Below are 13682 nucleotides of genomic sequence, written 5' to 3' on the forward strand. Positions count from 1 at the left end.
ACTTTATTTTAATTATATAAGTTAATGCGTATTGCTATTATTTCGTTGGTGAAATAAACAATTGATATAAATAATGCAATATCCACCTTGGATCGTATAATTTTTTTAAAAAATAAATAAAAAACTTTTAATCTATTTGTTTATTTCACTTGTGTATCAAATTTTACTTGTCCAATACAACATTATCATATTATAAGAAAATTATCATTTTTAGACTTAGAATCTATATTGAGAATTAGAATAATTTGTGTATCAAATTTTACTTGTCCAATACAACATTAGCATATTGTAAGCAAATGATCATTTAAAAATTAAATAAGAACTAGTATTATATACTTATATGAAAGTGTAACTATAAAACTTACAAATTAAACATGGTCTTCTGTAATGATCTAATTATAGGAGCCGAAAGAAAATTCTAATTCTAGTATGATAAAACTCTTCATTAACAGGTATGTCATAGATTTTCATTCTAAAAAAACATGTATGTCATAAACTTATATATGTATATCGTTTGCACACATTATGTGTGATGCAAGGATTCTAAGAAGGTGTTTGGCTAAACTTATTTTAAAGAGCTTATAAGATGTAGTTTTTAAGATCTTATAAGTTGTCAAAGTGTTTGGATAATTGAACTTATAAATTAGAAAGATAATTTTTAGTTAGAGAGAGAAATTTTTTGTTAGAGACAGAAAATCGAAAAGAGATGAAATTAGAATGACATATTATGAAAATAAAAAAGTATAATTGAGTTATTTTTGTAAAATGAGTGTTGCTTATAAGAAAATGAGAAAATATCTTATAAACAACACTCATTTTACAAAAATAACTCAATTATAATGAGTGTTATTTATAAACTCTTTAAGAGCTTATTTTACTAAACACTTTGAAGAAGCTTATAAGCTCGGCCAAACAATCTCTAAGCTGAGTCGATGATGTTCAAGAAGGAAAGGTGAGCCCAAACGTCCGAAGAAGCCACCTGCACAGCTTAAAGATTTTCACATGCCAAGTAAATAGGAGTAGTTGATTGGTTGGTTGTTATATTATTATTATTTGGATAATTAGTTAATTTTTTTCTTATGAATAAACAAGTAAATTTGAAGATTGTGTAACAATAAATTTGAATTTAAGATATTTGAGGTTTTTTTTAGTAAATGAAAATTTTATTCACACACGAGGAGTGCAACCCAAAAGCGAGAATCAGAGTTACATATGGATAAAAAGAGTCAAATTACAACAACTTAAGGCAATAAGATGGATTACAAATCCAATCACTCAAACTATAACAAACAACACTAGGAGATAGATTTGATACCCAAAACTAAAACTTCAGTCTAACCATCTCAATAAGGTCCTCTCGATGAGTTATTGAAAACTATCGCATTTCGATGAATCCATAGGTTTCATATAATACAAATCCAAAGTGCTTTCCACCATTCCACCGAACTTTTCTTCCTTGCAATTCCCAAATGTTGCAAAAAGTGACAAGACAGAGTATCATGCCCGACCTAATAAATTCCAAACCAACTATAACACTTGACCCAAACTCTACATGCAAACGAGCAGGAGAAAAATAAGTGTTCAACAGATTCACTTTGTGTCGAGCAGAAAGGGCACCTGCCATCATCAAGCTCGCATATCACACCCTTTTTCAATAGATTTTGTCGTGTTGGAATTCTATTTTGAAGAAGTTTCTAACAAAATGAGCTTGTCTTGATTGGAGTGAACTTGCACAAGATATTTTTCAGATTTTCATCTGCCCATCTTCCTTGACTCGCTCTCTTTTCGATCTCCAAATAAGCCGACTTTACTTTCTGCAACCCACGTCTAGCCATCCTCTTTGTTTTTGGTTGGCTTGAACCTGTCAATAAAGAGAAATTAAACGGGTATATAATTCTTTTTCCCACTCAAATAAATCCCTCCTCCATTTTCACTCCCACTCCCACGGATTATCAATTCATTTTCCTTTCTCTTTGAGGCAAATTTCCTTATCTATTGTTACTGTGAATAGCCTATTAAGATATTTGACCTTAAATATTAATCATGTTATTACTAGACCAATACATGCCTATTTCTTATTTTAATTTGTCATTAAAGTGTTTTTTTTTTATGATGTTATTAAAGTGTGATAATGAAATTATCCACTTCTTAGAAAAATATAGAATTACATATTTCAATAAAGATTAGACTATTTTTGCAACCAGTGCCATGTAATTTGTCCATTCAAAATTTATAAATTTATTTTTTGAATTTAAAATTCATATTTTCTTCTTTTTTTAAACGAAAATTCATAAAAAAAAAGTTAAGAACGTTATTTCTTAACTTCAATTTTATTGTTGGAGAGTATATTCATGTAGCCTTCCATTGGTAGACGACTTGAACCATAAGTCACTTTGAAGAAATCAATTTTATTTGTCTCCGAAGGACATCTAACTAGTATGCAAGCTTTGTTCGTAATCAACCAAGTTTAGAGTTTAAATTTCATCATTCTTGTTATGTTAAGTAAAATAAAATATAAATTAATTTTATTTCTAATTTTTGATTGAATTTTTTGGAATTCCAGTTTAAAAGTAGTATCTACCTTAACAAAATAAAATAAAATCTAACCTTCCATTTAGTCAATTTTTTGTTTGGTAAACTAAGTTCATTTAAATGTTCCATGATAAAGATTAGACTATAACTCATTTTCAATTCAAAATTCCGTTAAAATGACTGGCAAACTAGATAGGAGACTAGAGAGGACAAAACATATTAATTCCAAAAAACAAAAATCATATATTTTTTGTTAATTTTAAAAATTACTATCTTTGTCTCACGAAAATATGAACAATTTGTCATTTTGGAGCGTCGCACAAAAATATGAACATTTCCATTTTTATACACTATAAATTTATTTTTTATCCCTCATTTTCTTACTTATTTACAAAAAAACCATTATAATCCATCACTATTTCTTCTCAAATTAACTCGTTATTCTCACGACACTTTATAAAATAAAACATATTTTTCACTCACATTGACTCTCAATTAATATCTCTTAAAATCCGTATATCTCTCAATTATTTATAATTTTACGAGACAAAAGGAGTATTTGCCTAAAAAAATAATAAAAGGGTTGTAAATAAAATTAGCCACCCTTTACCATTCTCCTTTCATGTATTCGATGTAGTCATATGTAAATAATAATAAAAAAATTAATAAAAGTGTGTTTTTTTTATGAACAAATTCATCATGAGAAAATAAAAGATAATAAAAATTTATATTTTTTAAATATTTATTTTTATTTTTTATAAAAGAGAAATTTATTATTTTTCATTACTTCTTTTCATTTTAAGGAAGAGTAATATTACTCCATTCGTCCCACGAAACATGATCCAATTTTCTTTTTAGTTTGTCCCACGAAGTTTGATTTGTTTCTAAAAATGTCAAAAAATTTATCATTTATTCATATTTTCACTTTTTCACATACCACACTTAACACACAAAATACCAACTTTTTAATTCGCGTGCCGAAAAGAAATGGGTCATGGTTCATGGGACGGATGAAGTATTATTTTAAAAATTGAGTGATAAAACTAGGGGTGAGTAAAATATCCAAAATCCAAATATCCGATCCGAACCAAACCGAAATTTAAAATTTGGTTCGGATTTTTCGAATTTTCGGATCGGATCGGATTGGCACTTTAAAAATCCGAAATATATTTATAATATAATTAATATTATAAATAAATATATATAATTATTAGTTTTTAAATAGTTAAATGGAGTATTTCTAAATTCTAATCCTATGCTCTTATTTTGGTTGATTATAATTAATGGTTTGTTAATTAGGGCCTCAATTTGATTGTAATTATCTAATAGGTTAGATTGACATCTATTTCGGATTTATCAATTTTTTTTTTTTTAACATTTTGGATTTTTCGATTCGGATTGAATCGGATCGGATAAAAATTTGATCCGAAATCTGAATGCTCACTCCCAAGATAAAACTATTAGAAAGAAAAAAAAAGGTATTTAAAGACATAAATTTATAAAGAGAGGGTTGTATAGTGTACTACTCACTAGTCACTACTGTGTAGTGAAGTGGGAGCGCCGCGGCAAAATAATCCCCTGGTGGACCCCACTCTAACGCATAATAAAAACATTTCTCAAATAATACTAATATTTTCTCTCACATCAATCGTTTTCTCTCTCCTCCCCTTTCTCCTTCGTTTTGTCTGACTCTGCAGAACTTTTTTCCCTCTTCAGACAACTAAAGCCTGTCTCACCGAACAGGAAGAAGCAAAACCCCCCCCCCCCCAAAATTCCAGAAAAAATCGAGTCAAAAACCCTAGGCGAACACGACCTGCTACAAAGTCCCTATCTCTCTCCATTTTCATGGAATCTCTCTCCAAATCTTCGCACAGGAGAAAGCACTCAACTACGACGGCGAATGTCTTCTCCTCATCTTTCTCCTTCAAGAACCCCTACGGAGACGTTTTACTGCCGAATGGAGCTGAGAGGAAGTCGCTACAAGTTCACGAGTACTCCGAGATTTTCTCCGGCTCCTCTTCCATTCCAGTGCTTGATCTTTCGGCCATGGACGAGCGGGTCGCCTTGGGCGATCTCCGGAGCTCCAAGCTCGATTACACCAACATCTTCTCCGGCTTGACGCATGACGACGTTTTCGTGCCGTACGAGGAGTTGCTTAATGGTTCTGCTAAGAGAGCTAAACCGCGGTGAGTTTCTATTCTTTCATTTCGCAAGGAAATTTTGAATTTTACAGTAAATGTGTGAATGTTGCACTTGCTTGCGCGTGAATGTTATGCTATCGGGTTCTGGAATTAGTAAATGTGTTTTTTCTGTCACATTTTTGAAGAATCTTTGTCAAAATTCTCGCTTAGGAAAGAAATCATTTTTGTTTTGCTTGATTTTATTAAAGAAAAAATTGGAATTAAAATAAAAACCTGCTCGACTGAACTGTGGTACTCTTGTAATGCTAGTAACAGGATGAACTAATTTACAGTGTCAAAGTTGTAGGCGGTGATGCTCATTGTCAATTAAAACTTAACAGTGTCCGAAAATCCATTTGATGCGCAGTTCTAGATATGAATTTCCATTAAATCTCTTCCATTGGCGTGTGTTATATGTCGTAGTCAATACTTGTTCAACTCTACTATAGAAAAATATCTGTTGTTAATTGCTTCTGGCAGTGGTAACCCGTATACTCTATGGCAGCGTCTAATGTCATCTTTGGTATAATATGAATATTTTGGATAGTATGTTATTTTGAAGTTGATATTCACATTTAATTTGAAGATATCAACTGTTCCACTGTAGAGCTGTCTTTTTTAAAAGTGCAAAAGCGTATTGGTTTGCATTTTCCCCACATGGCGTGTGCTCGATTTCTTGTAATCCGATTGCGGTTAGTGAGTTAGTCTCTGTTTAAAATGGCATAACCATTTGTTTTCTATTTCATTCTTTCAAATGGAAAGCTGATAATAGTTACAATAATAGTCATAGTTGCCAATTCCTATGACTCCTTGCAGCCAGTGTTCCCGGATTTTCTGAGCATTAATTTGTTTGCCCAATTACCTTCCCAGCTGTAAAGTATCTTCTCAAAATAGGAGGAGGTGTCTAGTTACCTGACTTGATGTCAGTAGGAATCCATGTATATATTATTTAATATATTACACTCAAGCTCTAATTTTATGACAAACAATTTAGCATCTGATCTTCTCTGCGTAGCAAACCAAAATATCAAAGGAAAAGAATGCATTCTCTCCTGGCCTTTGAAGAGGAGAAGGCAGAGAAAGAGTTCAAAGAATCTGAGGCTTGTAAATCAATATTGGAAAAAGTAAACTGAAATAGTCTTTTATTTTCTATATAGGCAAAACAAGGCTGACCTTGTGATAACTCAGAAGGTATATATAAGAACGAATGACATCCATGCATGAAAAAGTAATTTCTTACGCTAGAAATTGGTGAATTATGAAATGAAAATAATTTGTACAGGACATAAAAATTAACTTATCAGATAAATTGAAAAAAGTTGGATATTCTTTCCATTGAGAGGATTAGTCATATTTCCTCTCTAGCTCCTATTTATGCTTTTGTTTATATGTTGAGATAAGTATTAAAGGCTTTTCTCGTACCCCTTTTCTTTTGATTGGAGGGGTTGGTACGAAGGTGTTAGGATGGACAGGTGAGAAATGAGATGTGGGAGATAATTACATATTCTTTAAGTTTTTTGTAATATTTGGCATTTAAATGTGCATGTTGACCTCATTATATCTTGAAATTTGAAACAAAAATGATTTAATGCCTAGTTATATTTTGTGCTTCTATGGTGCATCTCATTTGTCTGAAAATAAATTGATGGAAAGAGTTGTATGCTTGATCCAAATTATTTTGTAGGATTCCAATGGAGGGGCGGCCTCATAGACAAGAATCAGGTTCTCGACATTCTTCAAGAAAGACACAAAGGTCCCCTGGTGTGGCATCTGATCAGTCTATTGATAGAGTTAAGCTGCAAGAATCAGGTTCTCCACCTTCTATAGTAAAGATGGAAAGGCCCTCTGGTGTGGCATCTGATCCATCTTTTGATGAAGGGAAGCTGCAAGAATCTGGTTCTCTACATCCTTCAATAAAAACAGAAAGGCCCTCTGGTGTGGTATCTGAACAGTCTACCGATGGAAGTGAGCAGCAATTTAACTTGTCTTTCAATAGGACCAATCAAATAAATGTTGATGCATCAGATGCGAAGACGCACATAGCAGAGCTCCATGCTGTTCCTGGATTTACTCATTTTGTTGATGGAGGTCGGCCACATAAGGGAAAGAATGACAGGCCACCTTTACTCAAACACGAAGTTAGTCGCACTTGGAGTTTCAGTGCTGAAGTTGAACCTGTCAATGCTGATGGTGGATCAAGCTTGGAGAAATCACGGGTACTGGATGAGTCTCACCATGTGAATGAACTTAATTTCAATTCACCACTGTCAAATGCACCCATGTCGTCAAGTCATCCAACAAATTTAAGTGATAACAAGGAAGTCAGACAGTCAAGGACATCTGGGTTTGCTTCTAAAGAAGATGTTTCGCAGAAGATTGCTGGTGAATCTCCTGAGGATTTTGATGATAACTCTGTTGATGGTGTATCTGCTGCTGCCTTGAAGAAGGCCATAGAACAGGCACAAGAAAGTATAAGAATAGCGAAAATAATAATGGAAAAGAAGAAGGATGGTTATCAAGATGGATCAAAGCTTAGGCCTATAAGTTGCTTGAAAGTTGCAGATAGGGAAACTAAAATTGACCATGAGGCCTTTGGATCAAAAAACAACAGTACCAGGAAAAAGTACGAAGAAATAGATCCTATATTCTCTGCACCTGCCGGGTTTGATGGAAAATTAACTCCATGTTTTCCTGCTGAACGTTCTGAGGGCAAAAGGGTGTTGGAGAATGTTGTAACAGATAATGAACCAGGAGAGACATTTGCAGGCCGAAATAAGTTATTTGCTTCAAATGACACTCAGAGTGAGACAACACAGGTTGATGAAACTGTTCAAGTAGAAAAGCTTGAAAAAAATGTGGAAGCAGATGAAGTGCTAAGAGAGGGAAAAAGTTCTTCTGGATGTGAAGCTGTTGATTTGGAGCCTGCAAAGGCAGGCAACTTTAATAGCTTAGTACCCCCCATGAGTGAACTTGCATCTGACCTTGGAAGGTTGGAAACAGGCACAGAAACCTTTAAACGGAGAAATGTTACCGCTGCTCTTATAAAAAGATCTGAAGTTGTTCCTGAACTAGTGGAAGGGGCACAGCATACATCCCAAAGGACACAAGGGATAGAGAAGAGTTGGGAAGAAGGTGAAGTATGTCAGACCACTTTTGTTCATGCAGAAGGACCTCAAAATGATGGTGGAAAGGTACTCAGTAGTTCTCAAAGAATTGCTGAGCATGACAAGGCAGTGGATGAAGATTGTGAAAATTTAAGGACCTGCCCAGAGGATGGAGTGAATGATGAGAGAGAAAATGATAGGGATGATAAGAAACAGCATGAGAAGAAACTTGAAGAGTGTGACAAAATGGCTAATGCAAGATCAGAGTCTAATGACATGCTCGATGAATCACATAATCTGGCTAGGAATGAAAGTCTGGACCCACAAGAGATAGACAGAAAAACTGAAAGTGTCTCTGGATTCGAAGTGGATGGCCAGAGACATGCAAAAAATTATGATGAAGAAATTAGGAGGACCGGGCAGACAGAGGGCCGCCTCTGGTTTGACGATAAAGAGCAGCTGAAGGAAGTCTTGCTGGAGGAGGTAATCAATGATGGGAAATCTGATGTGTTCCCAGAAGTAGGGGAGTCAAAAATTAAAGTTGACAAGGCTCATCAACCGCAAATTAATGATAACAAGCAGTATTTTGCTGATACTGGTGAAGAGCCAAAATTAACTGAAGAACTTCTACGGAATCAAGTTGAAGAGGAACATGTTAATACTACTATTAAGTATGAAACTGTGGGGACCAATGTGATGGAGGCAAACCATTGCACCAATGTTCAGAAGAGGGAAACTGAGGAAACAGACAACAGTAAGAGGGGTGCTGGCAAAGGTGAAGGTCAAGAGGCTGCTTGTCAAGGGGATGTCAATGAAGCTGTTAATTTGGGTAGTGGAGAGGCTAGCATCATCTTTTCTGCTCCTCATACTAATGGAACTAGCAATATCGTTGCTGAAACTGAAGAATCCTGTTGTGTTGAGTCAAACAGCAAAGCGGAAGAACATCATAAATCAGTCAAAAATTCTGAAGAGGATGTGCCCAAATCAAAGGGAGCAGTTTCTGCACTTGGTGAGGACCGGATGGAAGAAGGATCGTTCAGTCTGCTGGGTGATGAAATGCTCAGAACTAACTATTTGCATCGGAGTGCCTCTGAAGAGATTTTCGTGAAAAACAAACTGCTTGATACTTTTGAAGGTCTTCCTTCTGATAGCAGAACAGAAGCTGTTGATCTCATGGATGCGGATGCCGAAGAAAACCTGTCACAAGATGAGGATGTATCTAAAACAACTAGTGATATTCATACTGCTGCGCAAGAATATGTTGCTGAAATTAATAGACAAGATATACCTCAGGACCTTGAATCTCATTTTACAGGAGTAGAACTGAACTTCCCAGATGTAGAACAGGTGTTGGAGCAAACTAAGGAGAGTGATGAAGGACCTATATCAGCCTCAAGCTTTGAGAAGAAAGATGAGCTGTCTGCTCAAAAATCTGAAGAATGTCCAGAAAATGTGAAGGCCACGACCTCAAACAAGGAAGAACTAAGTAATGACATGGTTTCTGATGAAAGAAAATGCGCTGAGGAACAAATTGAAGGATTATACTCTCAGTTACATGATGAACCCAAAGAAACGGATGGACCCTTGGAAACTGAGGAAGCGGTAGATACAGATGTGAACGTGGAAAAGGATAAGGAAAATCTTGTTGGAACTTCATCTATGGAAGAGATAGATGCCAAAGAATGTGTGCAGAACTTTGAGAGCAATGATCAACAGCAACGAATAGAAGCCATAAAAAGGGGAAGAGAGCGGGAAAAGGATAGGATAGCTGTGGAAAGGGCAATTCGTGAAGCTCGTGAGAGAGCATTTGCTGAAGTTCGAGAAAGGGCAGAAAGAGCTGCTGTGGAGAGAGCAGCTACTGAAGTTCGGCAAAGGGTTATGGCAGAGGCTCGGGAGAAGGTTGAGAAGCCTTCTGTGGTTAAGCAACCACTTGATAAGGCCTCCACAGAAGCCAAACTTAAAGCTGAACGAGCTGCAGTAGAAAGAGCCACAGCAGAGGCTCGTGAGCGTGCTCTAGAGAAAGCAAAGTCTCTAAAAACTTCCGAAGAGTTGAAAACACCAGTTGACAGACACTCCACTGAAAGGTTTTCTAGTTCTTCCAGAAATAATGTACTGAAGCACAGCTTTTCTTCCTCAGTAAGTGTCCGTTGTCTTTTATTGCTTGCCTGAAGGTAATATAAATTGTGTTCCTGAATTTGATGTCAAACTCTCCTGCAGGATCTGGAGACTGGAATCAACAGTGAATCAGCACAAAGGCGTAAAGCAAGACTAGAGAGACATCAGAGGATAATGGAGCGAGCAGTATGCCCTTCTCCATTTTATCTTTGTAGCTATAGTTAGAGAGATTTTGGAACTGTTTACCCATCCAACTGGTCTTTTCAGGCAAAAGCACTCGCAGAGAAGAATATGCGGGATCATCTTGCACAGAAAGAGCAGGCTGAGAGAAATGTAACATCTATTACCACGCGTTTGAATTAATAATTATTGCCTTAGTAAACTTAAATGGTTTTGAAAAATTAATTTGTGTTGTTGATGAGGATCTTGTCATATCGCAGAGACTTGCTGAATCTCTGGATGCTGATATTAAAAGATGGGCCACAGGAAAGGAGGGAAACTTGCGTGCACTTCTCTCAACTTTGCAATATGTATGTATTGGCTCCCAGTTAACTACTGATTTACTATCTCAATCATTGCTTAGGGTAGGGTTTATTATATTTATTTGTATATTAATTTCCAGATCAAGATTTGGGAACTTGCATGGGTAGAAAACCTTGTAATACAGCGAAGACCTGGAATAACCCCCTACTAGAAGAAAAGGGAAAAACAAGTCCAAATTCTGAAGCGGGAGAGAGTCTCTCTCTCTCTCTCTCTCTCGTGAAGCCAAATATGACATGAGACCTGTGTCTGATCAAATGAGCCAACCACTGTTTTATATTTAATCGATTGTCTTGTGCAGATCCTTGGTCCAGAAAGTGGTTGGCATTCTATTTCCTTGACGGAGATCATTACAACTGCAGCTGTGAAGAAGGCCTACCGAAAGGCAACTCTTTGTGTACACCCTGACAAGTTGCAACAAAGAGGAGCTAGTGTTCAACAAAAATACATATGCGAAAAGGTTTTTGATCTTCTTAAGGTATGTTGTTAATATCCCTTTAGAACGCCTCTTGCCGTGTGTTTTGGTTTTGAGTTCTTCCACGAGTCTTGGTCATTACATCTACATCTAACTTATGTTGTTGCACAATCCCCCTCTCAGGCAGCATGGAACAGGTTCAACTCGGACGAGAGATGATCAAGTAAGTAGTGACAGTAGCCTTTGCCCTCCTGTTTATTCATTTATTTTATTTTACTGTTTTTCCTTTGGAGGGGTGTAATTTCATGCTCTCACTAGATAGAGTTGGCCTGGTGGTATATGGTGACCCTATTTAGATAGCTAGATGTAATTTCATTACTCTGAACAAGCAGTATGCGAGAAAAAAAAATGAAGCTATTAAGGTCCAAATAAGTTCGTCATGTTATATTTAATCCATTTAAAAGTCAGTGTTAAAAACAATGTGTGAAATTCATGATTTCACGTGTTACTTTGTTACGACTTCATTTCAAGTCTCTGGCAACCATATCAGCTTTAATGCCCAACTTCCACCAGTGTTGTAAATGTACGAATTATATGGATAAATGTTTTTTATATCAAGATTTAGGAGTCACGTTGAAAATAAAAAATATTTACAGAAGTGACACTATTATTATTCTTTTAATTTCTCCCTCTTTATCCAAATATTTATAATTAGTACTTGGATTTTTTAAGTGTCCTCGATCATTAAATCACACATAAAAAAAGTAGGGAAATTTATATTTGTAATTTTAATAATTATTTTCTTGTTGTGAAGAGCTTTATGATTAATCTAATAAAACTAGATGAAGTAGTAAGAGTATCACAATTTAAAAATGAGATATGGAGTATTTATTTAAAAAATAAAGAAAAATCAAAATGGGACATTTGAAACGAACCGGAGGGAGTAGTTGAGTTGAAACAATAAATTTTGTGAATCATGAGTTGGAGAAAATAGTGAGCTACGAAAGTAAATGATGGCATGACTAACGCCTTATTGTTATTGGAACCAACTGCCAACACTTCGGAAATGCCATAATTGCATCGGTACTTCAATCATGTTCTTTTAAAAAAGCAAATACCTACAAATTCTCTTCTTCAAAAAATGGTGTGAATTGGTGAAAATATTCATTTTCTTTAAATTTTTATGTAAAATATTTATTTTAATAAAAATAAGTAGTCAAAATAATTAATTTATTCATAAGGTCTCAATCATTATTGTATTTAAAGGATAATTTCTTATATTTTTTTATATGTCCAATACTTTTTCAACAAAATATTTGAGAAAGACAATGACGTCGACTGAGTAAAATAAAAGATTGTTTTTTTTTATTTTTATTATTTTATTTTTTTATAACATCTACTCCCCTAGTTCCGTCGAAGTTGATGTGCATTCCTTTGCGGGTCGTCCAAGCGAAGTTGATGCATTTCTATATTGGGTAAAAATTAGAGAAATTAAGGGTGTAATTATTAAATTGAGGTTTATTATAAAGTGAAAAAGAAAAAACATCCCTTGAAAGCACAAGATGCAGACTAAGGGCACAAAACTAAAAAGCGAAGGAGAACAACTCAAAAAGGAAAGTCAGGATCATTATCCAAATCATCCGACCAACGCCTATGGACGACATTATTCATTGCAATCATACTAGGCCTATTGGTGACGTCAACCACAAACTCCGTCGGCTTGTTACCCATTTCTTCCGCATTCCTGAGACGACTTTTAATACAACCTTCCGGAATTGCATGTATAGGCTCTCGTCCCTTTACCGAGCCCTTTGGACGACCACGTCCGCGCTTCTGCTCCGAGAGCAACTGCATCCCCTGATTAACTTGCTCCTCTAACCTAATAATACGACTCGCCATGTCATCCGTAGAAGAAATGGATTTATTATCAAAATCAACTTCCTTAAGGGTGTAATTAAACTTAACTAAAAGTGCACTTATTTTACTTAAATTTTGGATTAACAAAAATCGGCTCATTTTTTTGTGGCCCAAATCTAAAATCTTCACATTCATTTTTCATTCTTCGTTTCTTTTGCCGCTACACCATTTCTCTCTCGATCTATCTTTTGTATTCCGATCTACTTTGCCTGAGCTACCTCCTCATTTATCTCCTCTGTCTGAGCTACAGTCGCCCCCTACTCTGTTTGAACATATCCTTGTCGCTACGCACGCGGCAGTAGCCTACTCGCACGCCACCCCTCCGCTGCCATGATGTATTTTGAGCAATGGGGGAGGCATCGACGGGAAAAGGTCGATGATGATAACATCTTTGAGATCACCCCTGAAATCCTCGATGCCATGATGTATTAAGAGGATTTTTTTTAAAAGTTTTTTTGGAATTGGAGGTTTTGGATGGAGAAAGACCGGCTCGGCGGTCGCCGGGAATTGAAAAGAGAACTGAAGGAGAAGACCAAAATTAGGTACTTAGGGTTTCTAGGTAGCGACTAGGGCTGAGCAGGGCAGGATTGGCGACGCTCTTCGCCACTGAGAAGAGAGGGAGTCTTTGCAGTGTGTGTCCCAAGAGGCGTACGGAGAAAGGGAAAACGAAGGACTACTGAGGACTATGATTTTCGACATCTGCTGAGCGACAAGGTGATTTTCCGACAACTGCTATTTTACGGGCGGGCGGGCGAGGGGGGAGCGGGGTAGGAGGAAGATGGGTTGGGGCTTTTTTTAATTATTAAAAATAAAATTTGAAATTAAGTAATTTAGAATTTGGATTCAAAATTACTAATTATATAGATACTTACTTAATTA

The 13682-nt window shown here is 35.8% G+C and overlaps 1 protein-coding gene across 1 annotated transcript; it reads left to right on the forward strand.

Moving 5' to 3' along the window:
- The first annotated feature begins 4182 nt into the window (after positions 1 to 4182).
- Positions 4183 to 11504, forward strand: LOC131010557 (auxilin-like protein 1). The gene is made up of 7 exons (XM_057938114.1): positions 4183 to 4718; positions 6397 to 9952; positions 10034 to 10117; positions 10199 to 10264; positions 10372 to 10461; positions 10773 to 10949; positions 11070 to 11504. The coding sequence occupies exons 1-7, from the start codon at positions 4378 to 4380 to the stop codon at positions 11103 to 11105; spliced, it is 4350 nt and encodes a 1449-aa protein (XP_057794097.1). The 5' UTR covers positions 4183 to 4377; the 3' UTR covers positions 11106 to 11504.
- The last annotated feature ends 2178 nt before the right edge of the window (positions 11505 to 13682 follow it).

The sequence above is a fragment of the Salvia miltiorrhiza genome, chromosome 2, assembly GCF_028751815.1.
Source record: "Salvia miltiorrhiza cultivar Shanhuang (shh) chromosome 2, IMPLAD_Smil_shh, whole genome shotgun sequence".
Classification (NCBI taxonomy): Eukaryota; Viridiplantae; Streptophyta; class Magnoliopsida; order Lamiales; family Lamiaceae; genus Salvia; species Salvia miltiorrhiza.